Raw genomic sequence first — 14,385 nt, 5'->3', positions numbered from 1 at the left:
AAAAAAAAAGAAAGAGAAAGAGAAAGGGAAGCAACGTGACCACCACGAGGACGCCCTCCGACCTCGCCGCGGGGAAGCACTCCAGCTCCATGGAGACGCATCAGCGATGGCTTCCTGGTGGTGCCCATATACCTGCTCTCACCCTGTGCACTGACTCCAGGACCCTACCCACCCACCCCCCGCAGGGGGAGGAGCCCACAGGCCCAGCAGGGACCCTGAGTGCCCTAACCCCACCCACCAGGGAAAAGCTGACCAATGGGTGCCAGGCTCTCACCATTTCCACCAGTCACCAAAGCCAGCCTGACGTGAGTGACATCAACGAGGACCCCCGACACAGGAAAGGAACAGAAGTCCTGGGTTTTCCCACCCCGGAGTCTGGGTTGGCAGCAGGGGTCAGCGGCTGGTCTCCTGGCAATCAGCCAGGTGCCCTGGGCTTCATGCCACAGGGACTGGGCCGAAAGTGGAGGAGCAGGCGTTTTGCCCAGCAGCCAAGCCGGCAGTCCACCTCAGAGCACCCGGTCTGACCCGTCTGGATGTCACTGAGGTCCTCGATTCTGACTCACACCCTGCCCTGCATCAGCAGCCCTGGCTTAAGACTTACTCACTTCATGGTGCCAACATGGCTGCCAGCAACCCAAGGGCTCCCATGTTTTCACCACAAGAAAGGGATCGACTTCCTGCAGCTCTCTCTCCTTCCCAGAACTAATGGCCAAGTCCATCGCGGAACCAGTCACCGCAAGGGGGATGGGCTCACCCTTGGGCCAACCCAACCCAGCCGTGGCCAGAGCTCTCTGGCCAGGAAGGCACGCCAGGTGCTGCGGAGACCGGCTACCATGGCCGCCACAAGCGTGCGGATTTCACTGCGTGCCAGGCCTCTGCTAACCGCGGCCTCTCCAGCATGGTCGAGGCTCTTGTGACACGGGACACACAAGGGTGAGGGTCAGAGAAGCTGAGGGACGGCCCCTCCCGCGGGAGCCGCGCGCCCAGGTCTGACTCCGAGATGCCCACTCGAGGGAACGCTGCTCTAATTCATACCAAGGTGTGAATGACTGACAGAACCCAACCTGCCGCAAGGTTCCGGGGATTTCACAAAGCACCAGGGATTCGAGCAGAGACGCGGGGCTTGGAACCCAAAGGATGGGAAGGCGGAGAGAGGCGGAAGGCAGGTTTTCCAGGCTGGCAACAGGAGGCAGGACAGGGCTTGGGAACAGGAAGCAGGTGCGGGTGGCCGCAGTGCAGCGGCGAGCGGGGACCCAGGGATCAGGTGGAACGGGAATGTGTCCACCTGGGTCTTTTGCCAGCTGAGTCCCGGCATCAAACTCTTCCCGGAAGAAAGCTGAAACCCCACAGTGTCGTTTGCTAAAAGCCTCCATGAGCTAAACGCTGCTGGTCACCCCAACAGCCTTGGGAGCGGTCACTTTTCTGTCTCTTAACAAACTCAGAAAGGTTCAGTAACTGGCCCAAGGCTGCACAGCCGGCAAGGAGCCTGTCACTCAAAGCCGCACCCTCCCCTGTGCTCAGAGCCCCAAACAGGAGCGAACGCAGCCGGATGGAAGTCCAGGGAGGCGCTGCCGGCGACTCCGGTCCCAGCTGGTGTGTTCTCGCCTGCAGGGCAGCCAGCTCCGGCCCCAGCACCCCGCACTCAGCGGCTTCACCTGCCCCGGCGGGTATGAAGGCTGTGAGCCCTGGAGTGCGCCCCTGGCGCACACAGGAGCTGTTACCCCAGGAACAGCCTCCACCCCCTCCGCCTCGCCAGCTCCTCACACAAACCCGGACGCCGGCCAGGCAGCATGCTCCCACGTCACAGATGGGGACACTGAGGCCCGAGGGGAAGAACCTCTCCTCAAGGTCACAGGGCGCCGTGCACAGGGCAGACTGCACAGGGGCCGCAGAAGGCGCTCAGGGGAAGGAGGGAGGAGCCACCGCTGCTTGGCCCGGGAACCCTGCGCTTGGGGCTCCTGGGGCGGCTGCAGCAGGCTCTAACGTTGGAAAAGCCCACTGCGATGGCCCCGCAGCCCCAGGGTAGCGATGGCAAACAGAGGCTCCCCCCAACTCCCCGGGCGCGTGACCCCCGCGAGCTGGGAGCCGCCGCCGCTGCACACCGCAGCGCGCGCCAGGCCCTGGGGGCGCTCGCCCACCCGCAGCCCGCAGGCTCCCCCACGCTCGGCCGGCACCCGGGCACCCGCCCATCCGCGCTCACTGTCCCCAAGGCGCGCGACACAGGGCCGCTTGGAGCTCCGTGGGCCCCGCGGCCCGGGCCGCCCTGCCCCCCCTGCACGCACACCCCGCAGGAGCGTGACTCAGCGGTTCTGCTCCGGAGCGGGGAGCGCCGCCCAGTCCCCCGCGCCGGCCCGCAGCGCCCCGGCCTCCGCTCCCGCGCGCTCTCATTTCCGCCGGACACCCCCGCCCCCAGAGCCCGCCGCCCGCGCCGGGCCCACCCAGGATCCCTGGCACAGGCGCCCACGCGCACCTCCCCCTGGGGCGCCCACCCGGGAACTCCTCGCTGAAAACCGCACACACACGGCTGCGGCCAGTCCTGCAGCCCCTGGGGAGGCCGCAGCCGGCCTCCGGTCCCGACCCCCGGCCAAGTCCCCAGCGTGAGCGCCCCCCGCCGCAGCTCGCCGCGGCTCTCCGCACCCTGCGCCCGGGCTCGCCCCGCGTGCTGTCCCCAGCGATCCCCGGGCCCCCAAGCCGCCGGGCGGCCAGCGGGGCGCCGGGCGGCCAGCGGGGCGCCGACCCGCCCGCCTCCCACCCGCCTCTGGTGGGGGTGGGGCTTGCGGGACCGACTTCGGGGTCCTCCACGCGAGGCCCGCGGGGGCTGCGGAGCAATCCCCGCCGGGTGGAAGCTCGCTGGGAATCCAGCACCAGCCCGGGCGGCCGCCTTCTCCCTCCCACGAGGGACGCTGCCTCGGCGGGCGCGGGGAGGGGCCCGCAGCCTCCCGAGGGTCCCGCACTGGGTGGGTTTCCCCCTCCCCCTCTCCTCTGGGTCCCTCTTCGTCTCCAGGGAGTGGGCAGCCTAGAAATTTCTGCGGGCGCTGGGGAGGGCCGAAATGGCCAGCGCCGGCCTCTGAGCCCTTACACGGCTCCAGGGCGTCTCCACCAGGTTGGCCGCCGCGGGGGTGGCCTCTTTTTACAGCCCCTGGCCGGGCCGCAGTCCGGGCGCCTCCCGGAGGGCGGCGCGGAGGAGGAGGAGGGCGCTGCCCTCGCCCGGCCCTCGGGCTCCCTGCCCCCCACCCCGGGCCCGGGGCACACGACACGCAGCGCGCGGTGCAAACCTTCGGAGGGCATTGGGTGCGACGGCATCCCCACGCCGCGGCCGCCGGAGGGGGTCTCGGACAACACGTACGTTACCTTCGGTCACATAGCTGTGGTCCCGCAGGAAGCTGTGGTTAATTTTCCGCGTGTCCGTGTCCTCGCCCATTGAAGGCCGTGCCCGGTGCCCTGGGCATGCCCCGCCGCCGCACACCGATGCAATCCGCAGAGGTCGCGCCGGGCTCGCGGGCCATGCCGCCGCAGCCTAGCAGAGGCGCGGGCCGCCGGGGCCCCGGGGGGTGGGCATCGCGGCCGGGGGCGGCGGGGGAGGTCTTGGGGGGTGGCGGGCGCCGCGGTCAGGCGAGCGCGCGGCGGGCGGGCGGCGGCCGCGGGTTCGGGCGGGCCGGGGCCCGGGCGCGCATCCCGGCCGGCCCGTGCGCGCTGCGTCTGTGCGCCGGCGCCGGCGGCGGTGGCCTGGTGCCCGGGCGCCCGGCAGCGGCGGCGGCGGCGGCGGCGGCAAGGGGATGCGCGCGGCGCTGCGCTGCGCCGAGCGAGCCGGGGCCGAGCCGGGCTGCGCGGGCTGGGGCGGCCGCCGCCGCCGCCGCCGCCGCAGGCCCCTCCCTCGCGCCGCCCGCTCCTCCGCCCCCGCGCTGCAGGTGGAGCCGGAGCCGGCGCCCGCGCAGGCCGCCCCGCCGCTGTGCCGGGGTGCGCCCCGGAGCCGCAAGGGAGCAGGCGGCCGGCTGGGGGGACGGGACACCCTGCGGGGCGCTCAGCTGCACGTTCGGGGTGCGGCTGGGTTCTCTGGCTGCCCAGGTGCTCGGGTCAGGGAACAGCCGGCCGCCGGGTGGGGCGCATAGCAGGGGCAGGGGGCGCTTAGCTTCCCCGTACCGGGAGGGCCGGGGGCTGGGGGGCTGCCGCCGAAGGGGCGTCCCCGGAGGAGAGGTTTGGGGCGGGAGTTGAGATGGGGGCAGATGGGCTGGAGCCGCGGGCGTCGGCGCCCTGCGGGACAGAACTCTGGATGGCCAAGCGCGGGGATCTCCCCTCGAGCTGCCCCCCTCCCGCAGGTGAACGGAAGAAGCCAGGCCAGGGGCAGGCCAAAGACGGGCTCCTCCGCATCCCCTTCCGCCTGTCCTGGCCTTTGGCCTTCCTCCCTCGGCCTCTCCCCCTCTTCCTCCCCTCCCCTTGGCCATCAGCGCAGCCCATGTCACAGCACCCAGTCCCTGGTGCACCCTTCGGTCCAGCTGCGCCTCCTGCCGGCTGACCCCTAGCCTGGGTCTCCAGGCCCCAGTGGGGGCTTCAAGGCTTCCACCGGGCCTCAGCGGGGGGCAAGGGCAGTGGGGGGGAGCAGGCTGCAAATTGCCTGGCCCGGGGTGGGGGGTGGGTCAGTGGGCCGAGGAGTTCCTGAGGGAGGTGGAGTCCGTCCGCCCTCCACGAGACCCTGTCATGCTCTTTGCTTCCCTCAGCCTTGGGGGACTCCAAGTAGACCCCCCAAAACTGTAGTAGGGGGCAAGAGAGCCCAAGGGTTCTGGGACAGAGAGGGAGGTTTGGGTAAGACAGGGCAGTGGGTGCCACCTGAGGTCTCTTGTGGGGAGAGGGAGGCAGTTTCCCTCCACAGAGGGCCCTAAGCGGACCGTGAGGGGTATGGGAGAGGGCTGCAGCTGGGAGGCCAGGGGGTGCACCAGGGGCTGCAGCTGGGAGGCCGGGGGGGGGTGCGCCAGGGGCTGCAGCTGGGAGGCCGGGGGGGGGGGCGCTGGCACCTGCTTGCTGAGCAGCCTAGGGCGAGCACTCTCACCTGTGCCGGCTGCGCCTTTTCTCCGTGGAGCCCATCCTCGCAACGAGGGGCAGGTGCAATGCAAGGACCAGGGACCCCGGGCTGTGCTGAGCCTGCACCATTTGTGCCCCCACAGGAGGGTGACCGACATCCCTGTCGCCTGTCACCAGCCACCGGGCACCTTCTCTCTCACACCAGCTCTGCTCCAAAGCTGGGCACCTCACACTCTCCCCCGGCCCTGCTCCTGCCTCCCTGGCTCGGGACAGCAAAATGACGGCAGCCTCACCTCTAGGGAGCGGGTGACCACAGGAGCTGCCTGCGGGAGGGAGCGGGGGGCTTGTGCCTAGTAGGGCCTGACCTCCCCCTCCCCCTCCACTGGCCACTGCCCCCCCCACAGGATCCCCTACCTCCTGCCAGCGTCAGCCCCACGCCCAGTGATTCCGTGGCTGGCCACCACCATCCAGCCCTTTGGTCAGCTTCTGGGCCAGGCTGGGCACCCAGGGTTGGTGGCCTCCAGCCTCACTGGGCCCCAAGGCTGGGCAGACCTCCCCCCAGCCCTGGACCCCGCTGGACAGTCTCCCTCATTCTCCTAACCCCGCCCCATCAGAGCCAAGGCCCCTGCCTCAGCCTCCTACCCACGCTCACACCCACCCGTTTTGTAATCTGCTGTTTCCTCCACGGCTGCCCCGGGGAAGTCCCTGCCGCCTCTCGTGGGAGCCAGAGCTCCAGATCCTGCCATCCCCCAGCCCGCAGTCCTCTCTGCCATGTTGGTTGAGCAGCCACCGTGTGCCAGCACCTTCCCGGTACGGGGGCAGACAGACCAGAAACCGCCTGGCCCCATGGGGCGAGCTGGACAGGACAGAGCAGACCGCAGCCCCCAGGGCACCATAAGCGAAGGGGAGAAAGTGGGTGCCGGGTGCAGGTGCGTGGAGGGCGGGAGGCGACGAGGGGAGACACGTCACATCCCACAACACGAGCCCCCACTTGGGTCTCCTCCTCCGCCGAGAGCCGTCCACTGGGGCGGCCACGTCTGCACCTGCTGTGCCCCGTCCTCACCCCACTCACTGGAGCCCTCCACGCGGCTTCTTACCACGCTCCCCCTCCTCCCCAGGAAGCAGCTCTGGTCTCCCGGGGCGGGTGTCACCTTGCTGGCCCTCTCTCCGCTCACCTCTCTGGGTTCCCCCGCCTCGGGCTGCTCCCCGTCCTGCTGTGTCCCTCGCAGCTTCAACAGTGTCCTCCCGCTCCTTCTCATGGTCCCTGCCATGCTGGTCTCTGGTGCCACTGACCCCCACCCCCGCACGCGCGCGCGCGCACACACACACACACACAGGCTAAGTGGGTCTCCTGGCTGCACAGGACGTGTGCGGGTGAGGGCACTGCAGGCTGGATCCGCCCCCTGACCCCCGTGGGGTGGTGTTGGAGGTGATTAGGGCTGGATGGGGTCATGAGGCAGGGCCCAGGTCACGGGGACAGCGCCCTTGTGAGGAGAGGCCGGGACATTTGCACACACAGCAGGACAGTAGCCGCCCACCCCCCAGGAGCCAATCCACCCAGAGCCTGTCCAACCGCCTGAGCTGTGAGTGAAGAACTGCTGTGGTAAGCCCCAGCCCATGGCGCTCCGTCCCAGCTGTGGTTAAGCCCCAGCCCATGGCGCTCCGTCCCAGCTGTGGTGAGCCCCGGCCGTGGCGCTGCGTCCCAGCTGTGGTAAGCCCCGGCCGTGGCGCTGCGTCCCAGCTGTGGGTAAGCCCCAGCCCATGGCGCTCCGTCCCAGCTGTGGGTAAGCCCCGGCCCATGGCGCTCCGTCCCAGCTGTGGGTAAGCCCTGGCCGTGGTGCTGCGTCCCAGCGGCCTGGGCTGAAGCTGGCCAGCGCTCAGCTTGCTGGACCACCATGGGGTGAGCTTACACAGCTGACCGCCACCCGCCTCCCGGGGCTCCCACACTGATGCCCCACGCCCGGGCCGATGGGTGCAGGTGGTGGGGTCTTTGGCAGGGATGCGGTCCAGAGAGGGACCCTCGTGGTGGGACGGGTGCTCTGATGGCAGCTGGGACTCGATCCGGCACCCACATGGGATGCCGGTGCTGCAGGCGGTGGCTTAGCCTGCTGCCGCAGCGCCAGCCCAGCAACGTGGTGCTGCTCACACTTGCTCGTGTTACTGTGTGGGTATAACAGCACTGGATTCCCCTTCCATGGCTGAGTGATATTCCAGGCAGAACAGCTAGGCAATCCGTCCGCTGTCCGTGCCTTTTTAGGTCATCTTTTTCCAGTGGGAGGCTGTTAGGAGCCACGGCCCGGCTCGGCGTCGGCACGTTTGCCACGCTGCAGCGCTAAAAGGCAGGGCCGTGGGTGCTCAGCTACAGAGAGGGATTCAGGAGCCTCCGCGGTGAGCTGGGCTCGCCTGTGCTGTCTGCCCCTCGCGCCCTCCTAGCCACGCCCCGCCCCCCCCCATCCAGCTGGCCTGGCTCTCGGCCTCCCTTCCCCAGCCGGCCTCTCACCTGCCCACACTAGCAGCTTCCGCACGCTAAATTCTGGGCTCGGAGGCCCCCACAAGATGCCCCAGGCAGCTCCAGCCCGTTGCTCGCGTGCCCCATTCATTCTTCCCGGGACGCTGGCCGTGTCCTGAGCACAGTGGACGCCCCCCCCGGGGCTGTGCATTGGCACGCGCTGCTGCCCCGCCTGTGAGGCTGACCCCACTCCCACCTGTGCTCCTGGACGCCAGCCTAAGCGTGGCTGCTGCTGTCCTGAGCGGCACTTAGCGCGGAATGGAACTGGGCGTTACACCATCTTGTGTAACGTTTAAATTCATAAAAGCATCCCACTGATGGCGCCATGTTGCACGTTTTTTTTTTCTAAGCACTATTCGTTGTCCCCCAGCTCTACCTAGCTTCTTCATTGATCTTAAAGCTGGCAGGAGCCTGCTTCCAGAACCTTCTCGAAAGCTCTGGCTGCGCTCTGTGCCCAGGGCTCACAGTGCTAACAGCACTCAGCCGTGGTGCCACATCCACAGGCCAGAAAACAGCCAAGCCACAGAGTCCGAGATTTCAACCAGCCAGGAGGATGTGCAAGATTAACCAGCGTTGGCCGGCACCGCGGCTCACTAGGCTAATCCTCCGCCTTGCGGCGCCGGCACACCGGGTTCTAGTCCCTGTCGGGGCGCCGGATTCTGTCCTGGTCGCTCCTCTTCCAGTCCAGCTCTCTGCTGTGGCCCGGGAGTGCAGTGGAGGATGGCCCAGGTCCTTGGGCCCTGCACTCCATGGGAGACCAGGAGAAGCTCCTGGCTCCTGCCTTCGGATCAGCGCGGTGTGCCGGCCGCAGCGCGCTAGCTGTGGCGGCCATTGGAGGGTGAACCAACAGCAAAGGAAGACCTTTCTCTCTGTCTCTCTCTCTCACTGTCCACTCTGCCTGTCAAAAAAAAAAAAAAGATTAACCAGCGTGCCCGGGCCACAATTCACGCATTATCCACCCCCCACCGCCCCACCCACCGTCCTGGCCAAGGAGGCTGCCTCTCGGATCTCCAGGCCAGCAGTGTCTTCCTCCTACCCAGCGCCTCGCCCCGGGAGTACGGATCCCCAGCACGGAGAGATGCAGGGGACACGGCTGGGCACACGGGTGTCGCAGCCCTGGGCCGCGTGTGCCGGAGGCTGTGCATACGTGACTCCGCCCCGAGCTGCACTAGCACGCGATGCAGGGGGCGGGGGCTCTCTGGGTTCCCAGGTGGGTGGGGAACGGGTCTCCCCGCCATGGGGGCTCTCTCTCTGCTCGGCCGCCTTTGCCTTTGCCCAGCTCTCTGTTAGGAACTTGGCTTTTTGCTCAGGGATTTCTCGGAGCTGTTTCTGAAATGGTGCTGCCCAAGCCCGGGCTGTGTTAAGTATTTCTTCCAGTTTGTGGTCCTCTTGTCCTACAGAAGTCACTGTTTCCTAATTAACTTAGGAGACAGGTAGCTGGAGGGAGAGGCAAATAGGCAGCTCCGGCGTGTTGGCCAGGATTGTGCCCGGTCAGACTGAGAGCGGCAAACTCCACCCAGCTCTCCCCACTGAGTGGCAGGCCCCAATTCCCTGAGCGGTCACTGCTGCCTCCCGGGAGATGCGGTAGCAGGAAGCCGGGGTCACAGGTGAGCAGGGCCAGGAACCCAGGCACTCGGCATGGGCGTGGGTGCCTAAATTGCCGTCTTTTTTTTTTTTTTTTTTTTTTTTTTGACAGGCAAAGTTAGAGAAAAAGCAACAGAGAGAAAGGTCTTCCTTTTCCGTTGGTTCACCCCCCAAATGGCCGCTACAGCCGGCATGTTGCAGCCGTTGCACTGTGCCGATCCGAAGCCAGGAGCCAGGTGCTTCTCCTGGTCTCCCATGCGGGTGCAGGGCCCAAGCACCTGGGCCATCCTCCACTGCACTCCCTGGCCACAGCAGAGAGCTGGCCTGGAAGAGGGGCAACCGGGACAGAATCCAGCACCCCAACCGGGACTAGAACCCCGGGGTGCTGGCGCTGCAGGTGGAGGATTAGCCAAGTGAGCCGCGGCGCCGGCCTAAACTGCCATCTTACCCACTGGGTCAAACTCCCAGAAGGAGCTAATTTTGGTGTAGTGAAATTTATTATCTTGTACACATTTTGCCTCCTGTCATCTGTTTGGTCAATAGTTCTCTAACGTCTGAGTTCTAAGAACATTGCTACAGGATGTCCTTCCTTCCAACTCTGTGTTAAGCTGTGTACCAGGCACAGTGGCTAAGCCATCAGCTGTGTGGCACAGTGGCTAAGCCATCAGCTGTGTGGCACAGTGGCCAAGCCACCAGCTAGGACGCCAGCATCCCATATGAGGTCCCAGGCCTGCCTCCACATCCAATCCAACCTCCCGCCAATGTGCACTCGGGCAGCAGCAGGTGCTGGCTTGGGTGTGTGGGTTCCTACCACCAAGGCGGGAGACTTGGATGGAGCTCCGGGCCCCTGGATGCGACTTGGCCCAGCCCTGGCCGTTGCAAGTATTTGGGGAATGACCCAGTGGGTGGGTGGTATCTCTCTCTGTCTCTCTCTCTCTGTCTCTCTCTCCCTTCTCTCCCCTCTCTCTCCCCCCTCTCGCTCCTCTCGCCCCTCTCTCTCGCCCCTCTCTCTCGCCCCTCTCTCTCCCCTCTCTCTCTCCCCTCTCTCTCTCCCCTCTCTTTCTCTCTCTGCCTCTCAGATCTCTAAAGTAAGTAATGAAGACGGGTCACTCAGGGATCTGGCCCACTGCAAGCCGCTGTGGTGTCGGGGAGGTAGGATCTGATCACACACACAACTGCCGAGTCACTCTCCGAGCAGTCGACCCCCTCACGGTGATGGGCGACCCCGGTTCCCCCTGCGGGTCTCCTCCTGGGCTCTCTGTCCTGTGCCATTCTTTCTTGTTTTGGTCTGGCCCATGGGTCATTGCCACTCTGCCTGATACGGTGCTTTTATAAGTCAATGTCAAATCGGTCCAATCTTTGCTATTCTGCAAAGTCTTCTTGACTGTTCTTGGATTTTTGCTTTTCTATGTAACTTTTCAGTCTGAAAACCCTGTTTGGGGGAGGGGGGTGCGCTGTTGTGGCATAGTGGTAAAGTTGCCGGTTCGAGTCCCAGCTGCTCCACTCCTGATCCAGCTCCTTACTAATGGCCTGGGAAAGCAGTGGAAGATGACCCAAGTCCTTGGGCCCCTGCACCCACGTGGGAGACCTGGAAGAAGCTCCTGGCTCCCGGCTTCAGCCTGGCCCAGCCCAGCCATTGCGATCACCTGGGGAGTGAACCAGCGGATGGGAGATCTTTCTGTCTTCCCCCTCTCTCTGTAACTCTGCCTTTCAAATAAATAAATAAATAAATATTTTTAAAAAATCCTTTTGGGATTCTCATTGAACCTGCAATTCATTTGTAATTAACCCGGGGCTGGCGCTGTGGCACAGGAGGCTAAGCCGACACCTGCAGTACCAGCATCCCATATGGGTGCCCAATTTGAATCCTGGCTGCTCCACTTCCGGTCCAGCTCTCTGCTGTGGCCTGGGAAAGCAGTGGAAGATGGCCCAAGGGCTTGAGACCCTGCCCATGTGCGAGACCCAGAAGGAGTTCCTGGCTCTTGGCTTTGAATCGGCCCAACCCTGGCGGTTGTGGCCCTTTCGGGAGTGAACCAGCAGATGGAAGACCTTTCTCCCTACCTCTCCTCTCTCTGACTGTAACTACTTCTCAGATAAATAAGCAAAAATCTTTAAAACAAAACAAAGCAACGCTGTTTGTAAAAGAATTGGCAGTTAGCTGGGAGGACATCGGCGTCTCCTGGCTACTGCGTCACCCACCCATGGCCACGGCTTCTCTTGTCTTGTGTCGGATTCTCTTTCATGCCCTCCGATTAAATCGCGCGTCACACCACTCGTAGCAATCATTAGCGTCAGCTGCTGCGCTCATCACCTGGTAGCCGACTCGGCGATCCCCGGACTTGCCTGTGTGGCTGACGTGATGTTCTCCTTCCCAGCTGAGGAATCGCGAGCCCGGAGCGCAGGGTTTTACCCTTGTGGTGGGAGGGCCCGGGTCCAAGGCCAGGCGGGCCGGGTCGGGGGCTCTGCTCTGACCCCCAAGATCATTCTCCTCTTCGGCCCACATAAACGCTGGGGCAGCCCTGAGGACCTTATAGACGTTGCTGCTGCTACAAATGGGATTTATCCCCTTACACATTCTCTGTTAACTAATTAATTTCAACCTACATGAAAGGCAGAGTGAGAGCGAAATCGAGAGAGAGAGAGAACTTCTACCCACTGATTCACTCCCCAAATGCCCACACCAGGCTGGAACCCGGAGCCGAAGACTCCATCTGGGTCTCCCGTGTGGGTGGCGGAGGCCCAGGCAGTGCCCCCTCCTCTGCAGCCCCCCCCCCCGGGTGTGCATTGACAAGAACGCACACCTGGGAGTGGAGCAGCCAAGACTCGAACCGGCAGTCTGGTGTGGGATGCGGGTCTCCCAAACCCATGCCCGTCCCCTGTGTTCTGAGCACACTGATGTCTGGTCCTGCCCCGTAGGAGTGCTGTTTGTTCATTGTGCTGCCTTGGACCAGCAGTGCTGTCAAATCGTGGGAATCTGAGAGGGGGTGCTCCTGGGTTTTCTGTGGAGACCATCACAAGATCTGCAGTTCCCTCGCCTGGCTCCACCCGTCCTCTGGTCCAGCTGGGCTCCATACAAGGCAGAGTTAAACAGCAGAGGGATGGGGACATCTTGGTCTTAGGTCTAGCATGCTTTTAGTTTCACCGTGAAAATTGATGTTTACTGTCAGTTGTTTTATTATTATTACAGAGGCAGACAGAGCGCGCATCAGCTGCCAAAGCCCAAAACGCAGAGCCGAGACCTCAATCCGCGTCTCCCACTGCCTGCCTGAGCCGTCCTGCTGCCCCCCAGGGTGCACAGGGCAGGAAGAGGAGGCAGGACTCAGACCCGGACACTGTAACAACTGAGCTGGGCACCTCCACCGCCAGGCCAAACGCCCAGCCCTGCGGTCACGTGTTCACAGATGCCCTTCCTCAGGTTGAGGAAACTCCCTTCTGGCTTTGAGTGCTTTTTTTTTTTTTTTTTAAGATTTATTTATTTACTTGAAAGTCAGAGTTACAAAAGAGAGAGAGAGGTCTTCCATCCGCTGGTTCACTCCCCGGTTGGCTACAATGGCCGGAGCTGTGCCAACACAAAACCAGGAGCCAGGAGCTTCTTCCAGGTCTCCCACGCGGGTGCAGCGGCCCAAGGACTTGGGCCGTCTTCCACTGCTTTCCCAGGCCATAGCAGAAAGCTGGATCGGAAGAGGAGCAGCTGGGACTCGAACTGGTGCCCATATGGGATGCCGGAGCTGCAGACGGCAGCTTTACCTGCTACGCCACAGTGACGGCCACCTGAGTGCTTTTACCAAACGTGACCGTGGAAATTTTTCTAACGTAAGTGGTTTTTGTTTGGCTGGTCGCTCTGTCTTGCTGTATCGATTGATAGACAACCTTTTGCCTCTGACCTACTCATGGAATGAATGAAATTCACAGTTTTGTCTGTAACCATCCTTGCATTCCTAGGGTACACCCCAAGGTCATAGATGAACATACAAGGGAACTCCAAAAAAGTTCGTGGAAGATGCATATTAGGAAAAAGTGTGCATGAATTCCAGACTGTTCTTGTGGCCAAATAAACTAATCTTGTAATTCCAGTGTTCCACCAACTTTGTGAAGTACTGTCATGTCTACACACATGTATACACATGGAGAAGGGGAGAGACTTCGTTGCTAGCAGTGTTTGGGTTTTGCATGTGTGTTTAGAAGTCAGGTTGATTAACAATCTTCTTGCAACGGCCGGCGCTGTGGCACAGTGAGTTAAAGCCTCACCTGCAGCACCAGCATCCCATAAGGATGCCAGTTCGAGTCCCGGCTTCTCCGCTTAGGATCCTGCCCCCTGCTAATGTGCCTGAGAAAGCAGCGCAGGATGGCCCCATCCTTGGGCCCCTGCATCCTCCTGGGGACCTGGAAGAAACTCCTGGTTCCTGGCTTTGGATCAGCTCAGCTCCAGGTGTTGTAGGTATTTGGGGAGTGAACCAGCAGATGGAAGACCTCTCTCTCTCTCTGTAACTCTGTCTTTCAAAATAAAAAACAAATTTTCTTGTAGTTTTCTGGCAAGTTTATGGTAACATCATAAAATAATTGGAGAGCTGTCTCTCGACGTTTCTATGGGGTAGTCTATGCTTGGTGGAGGCCACCCTCCCAGGTGTTTCTCAGCGGCTGTTCTACTTCGCATGTCCATCAGCAGTGGACGGAAGCTCCCGCTGCCCCCCACAGTGTGGTAAGGCCAGCCAGCGGGCACATGGGAGTGGCTCGGTGGGGCGTGGGGGGGGCATTGTCACAGGGACTGTTGATGCGTCTTTTCTCCTGTGCCAGTTTGCCAGGTGCAAATCACCTTGGTGAACTGTCTGTTCAGACTTTTTTAAGTGAAGATTTATTTATTTATTGGAGGGGCAGAGTTACAGAGAGGGAGAGGCAGAGAGAAAGGTCTTACATCCTCTGTTCCACAGCTAGAGGTGGGCCGATGCAAAGTTAGGAACCAGGAGCTTCTTCCAGGTCTCCCACGCAGGTGCAGGGGCACAAGCACTTGGCCATCTTCTACTGCCTCCCTAGGCCATAGCAGAGAGCTGGATTGGAAGTGCAGCAGCCAGGACTCGAACCAGGTGCCCATCCGGGATGCCGGCTCTGCAGGCGGCGGCTTTACCCACTACACCACAGCATCAACCCCGCCCGTGGATTCATTTAACCGAGTTTTTCAGAGAGAGATTCTGAACCTTGATGAAGCCCACTGCATCTTTTTTTCTTATGTGGATCCTGCTCTGCGTCCTCTCTAAGGAATGTTAGACTGACTCCAGGGC

General features: G+C 63.0%; 1 protein-coding gene and 1 long non-coding RNA gene across 3 annotated transcripts in view; one reads left to right on the top strand and one right to left on the bottom strand.

The window, feature by feature from the left end:
- The window catches only part of PPP2R2C (protein phosphatase 2 regulatory subunit Bgamma), an 84,225-nt gene extending 80,621 nt beyond the window's left edge, over positions 1-3,604 (bottom strand). Inside the window, 1 exon segment of one of the 2 annotated variants that reach the window (NM_001171076.1) lies at positions 3,352-3,604. In NM_001171076.1, coding sequence (NP_001164547.1) covers positions 3,352-3,421 — 70 coding nt within the window. In that variant the 5' untranslated portion in view covers positions 3,422-3,604. 2 annotated transcript variants of the gene reach the window in all.
- LOC138848426 (uncharacterized) lies at positions 2,783-13,182 on the top strand. Its single transcript, XR_011386177.1, has 2 exons — positions 2,783-3,342; positions 12,297-13,182. It is a non-coding gene; the product is annotated as an uncharacterized lncRNA (long non-coding RNA).
- Positions 13,183-14,385: the final 1,203 nt, after the last annotated feature.

The sequence above is a fragment of the Oryctolagus cuniculus genome, chromosome 2, assembly GCF_964237555.1.
Source record: "Oryctolagus cuniculus chromosome 2, mOryCun1.1, whole genome shotgun sequence".
Lineage (NCBI taxonomy): Eukaryota > Metazoa > Chordata > Mammalia > Lagomorpha > Leporidae > Oryctolagus > Oryctolagus cuniculus.
Note: the sequence above shows the minus strand (reverse complement) of the source record. Positions and strands in the feature narration are given on the sequence as shown.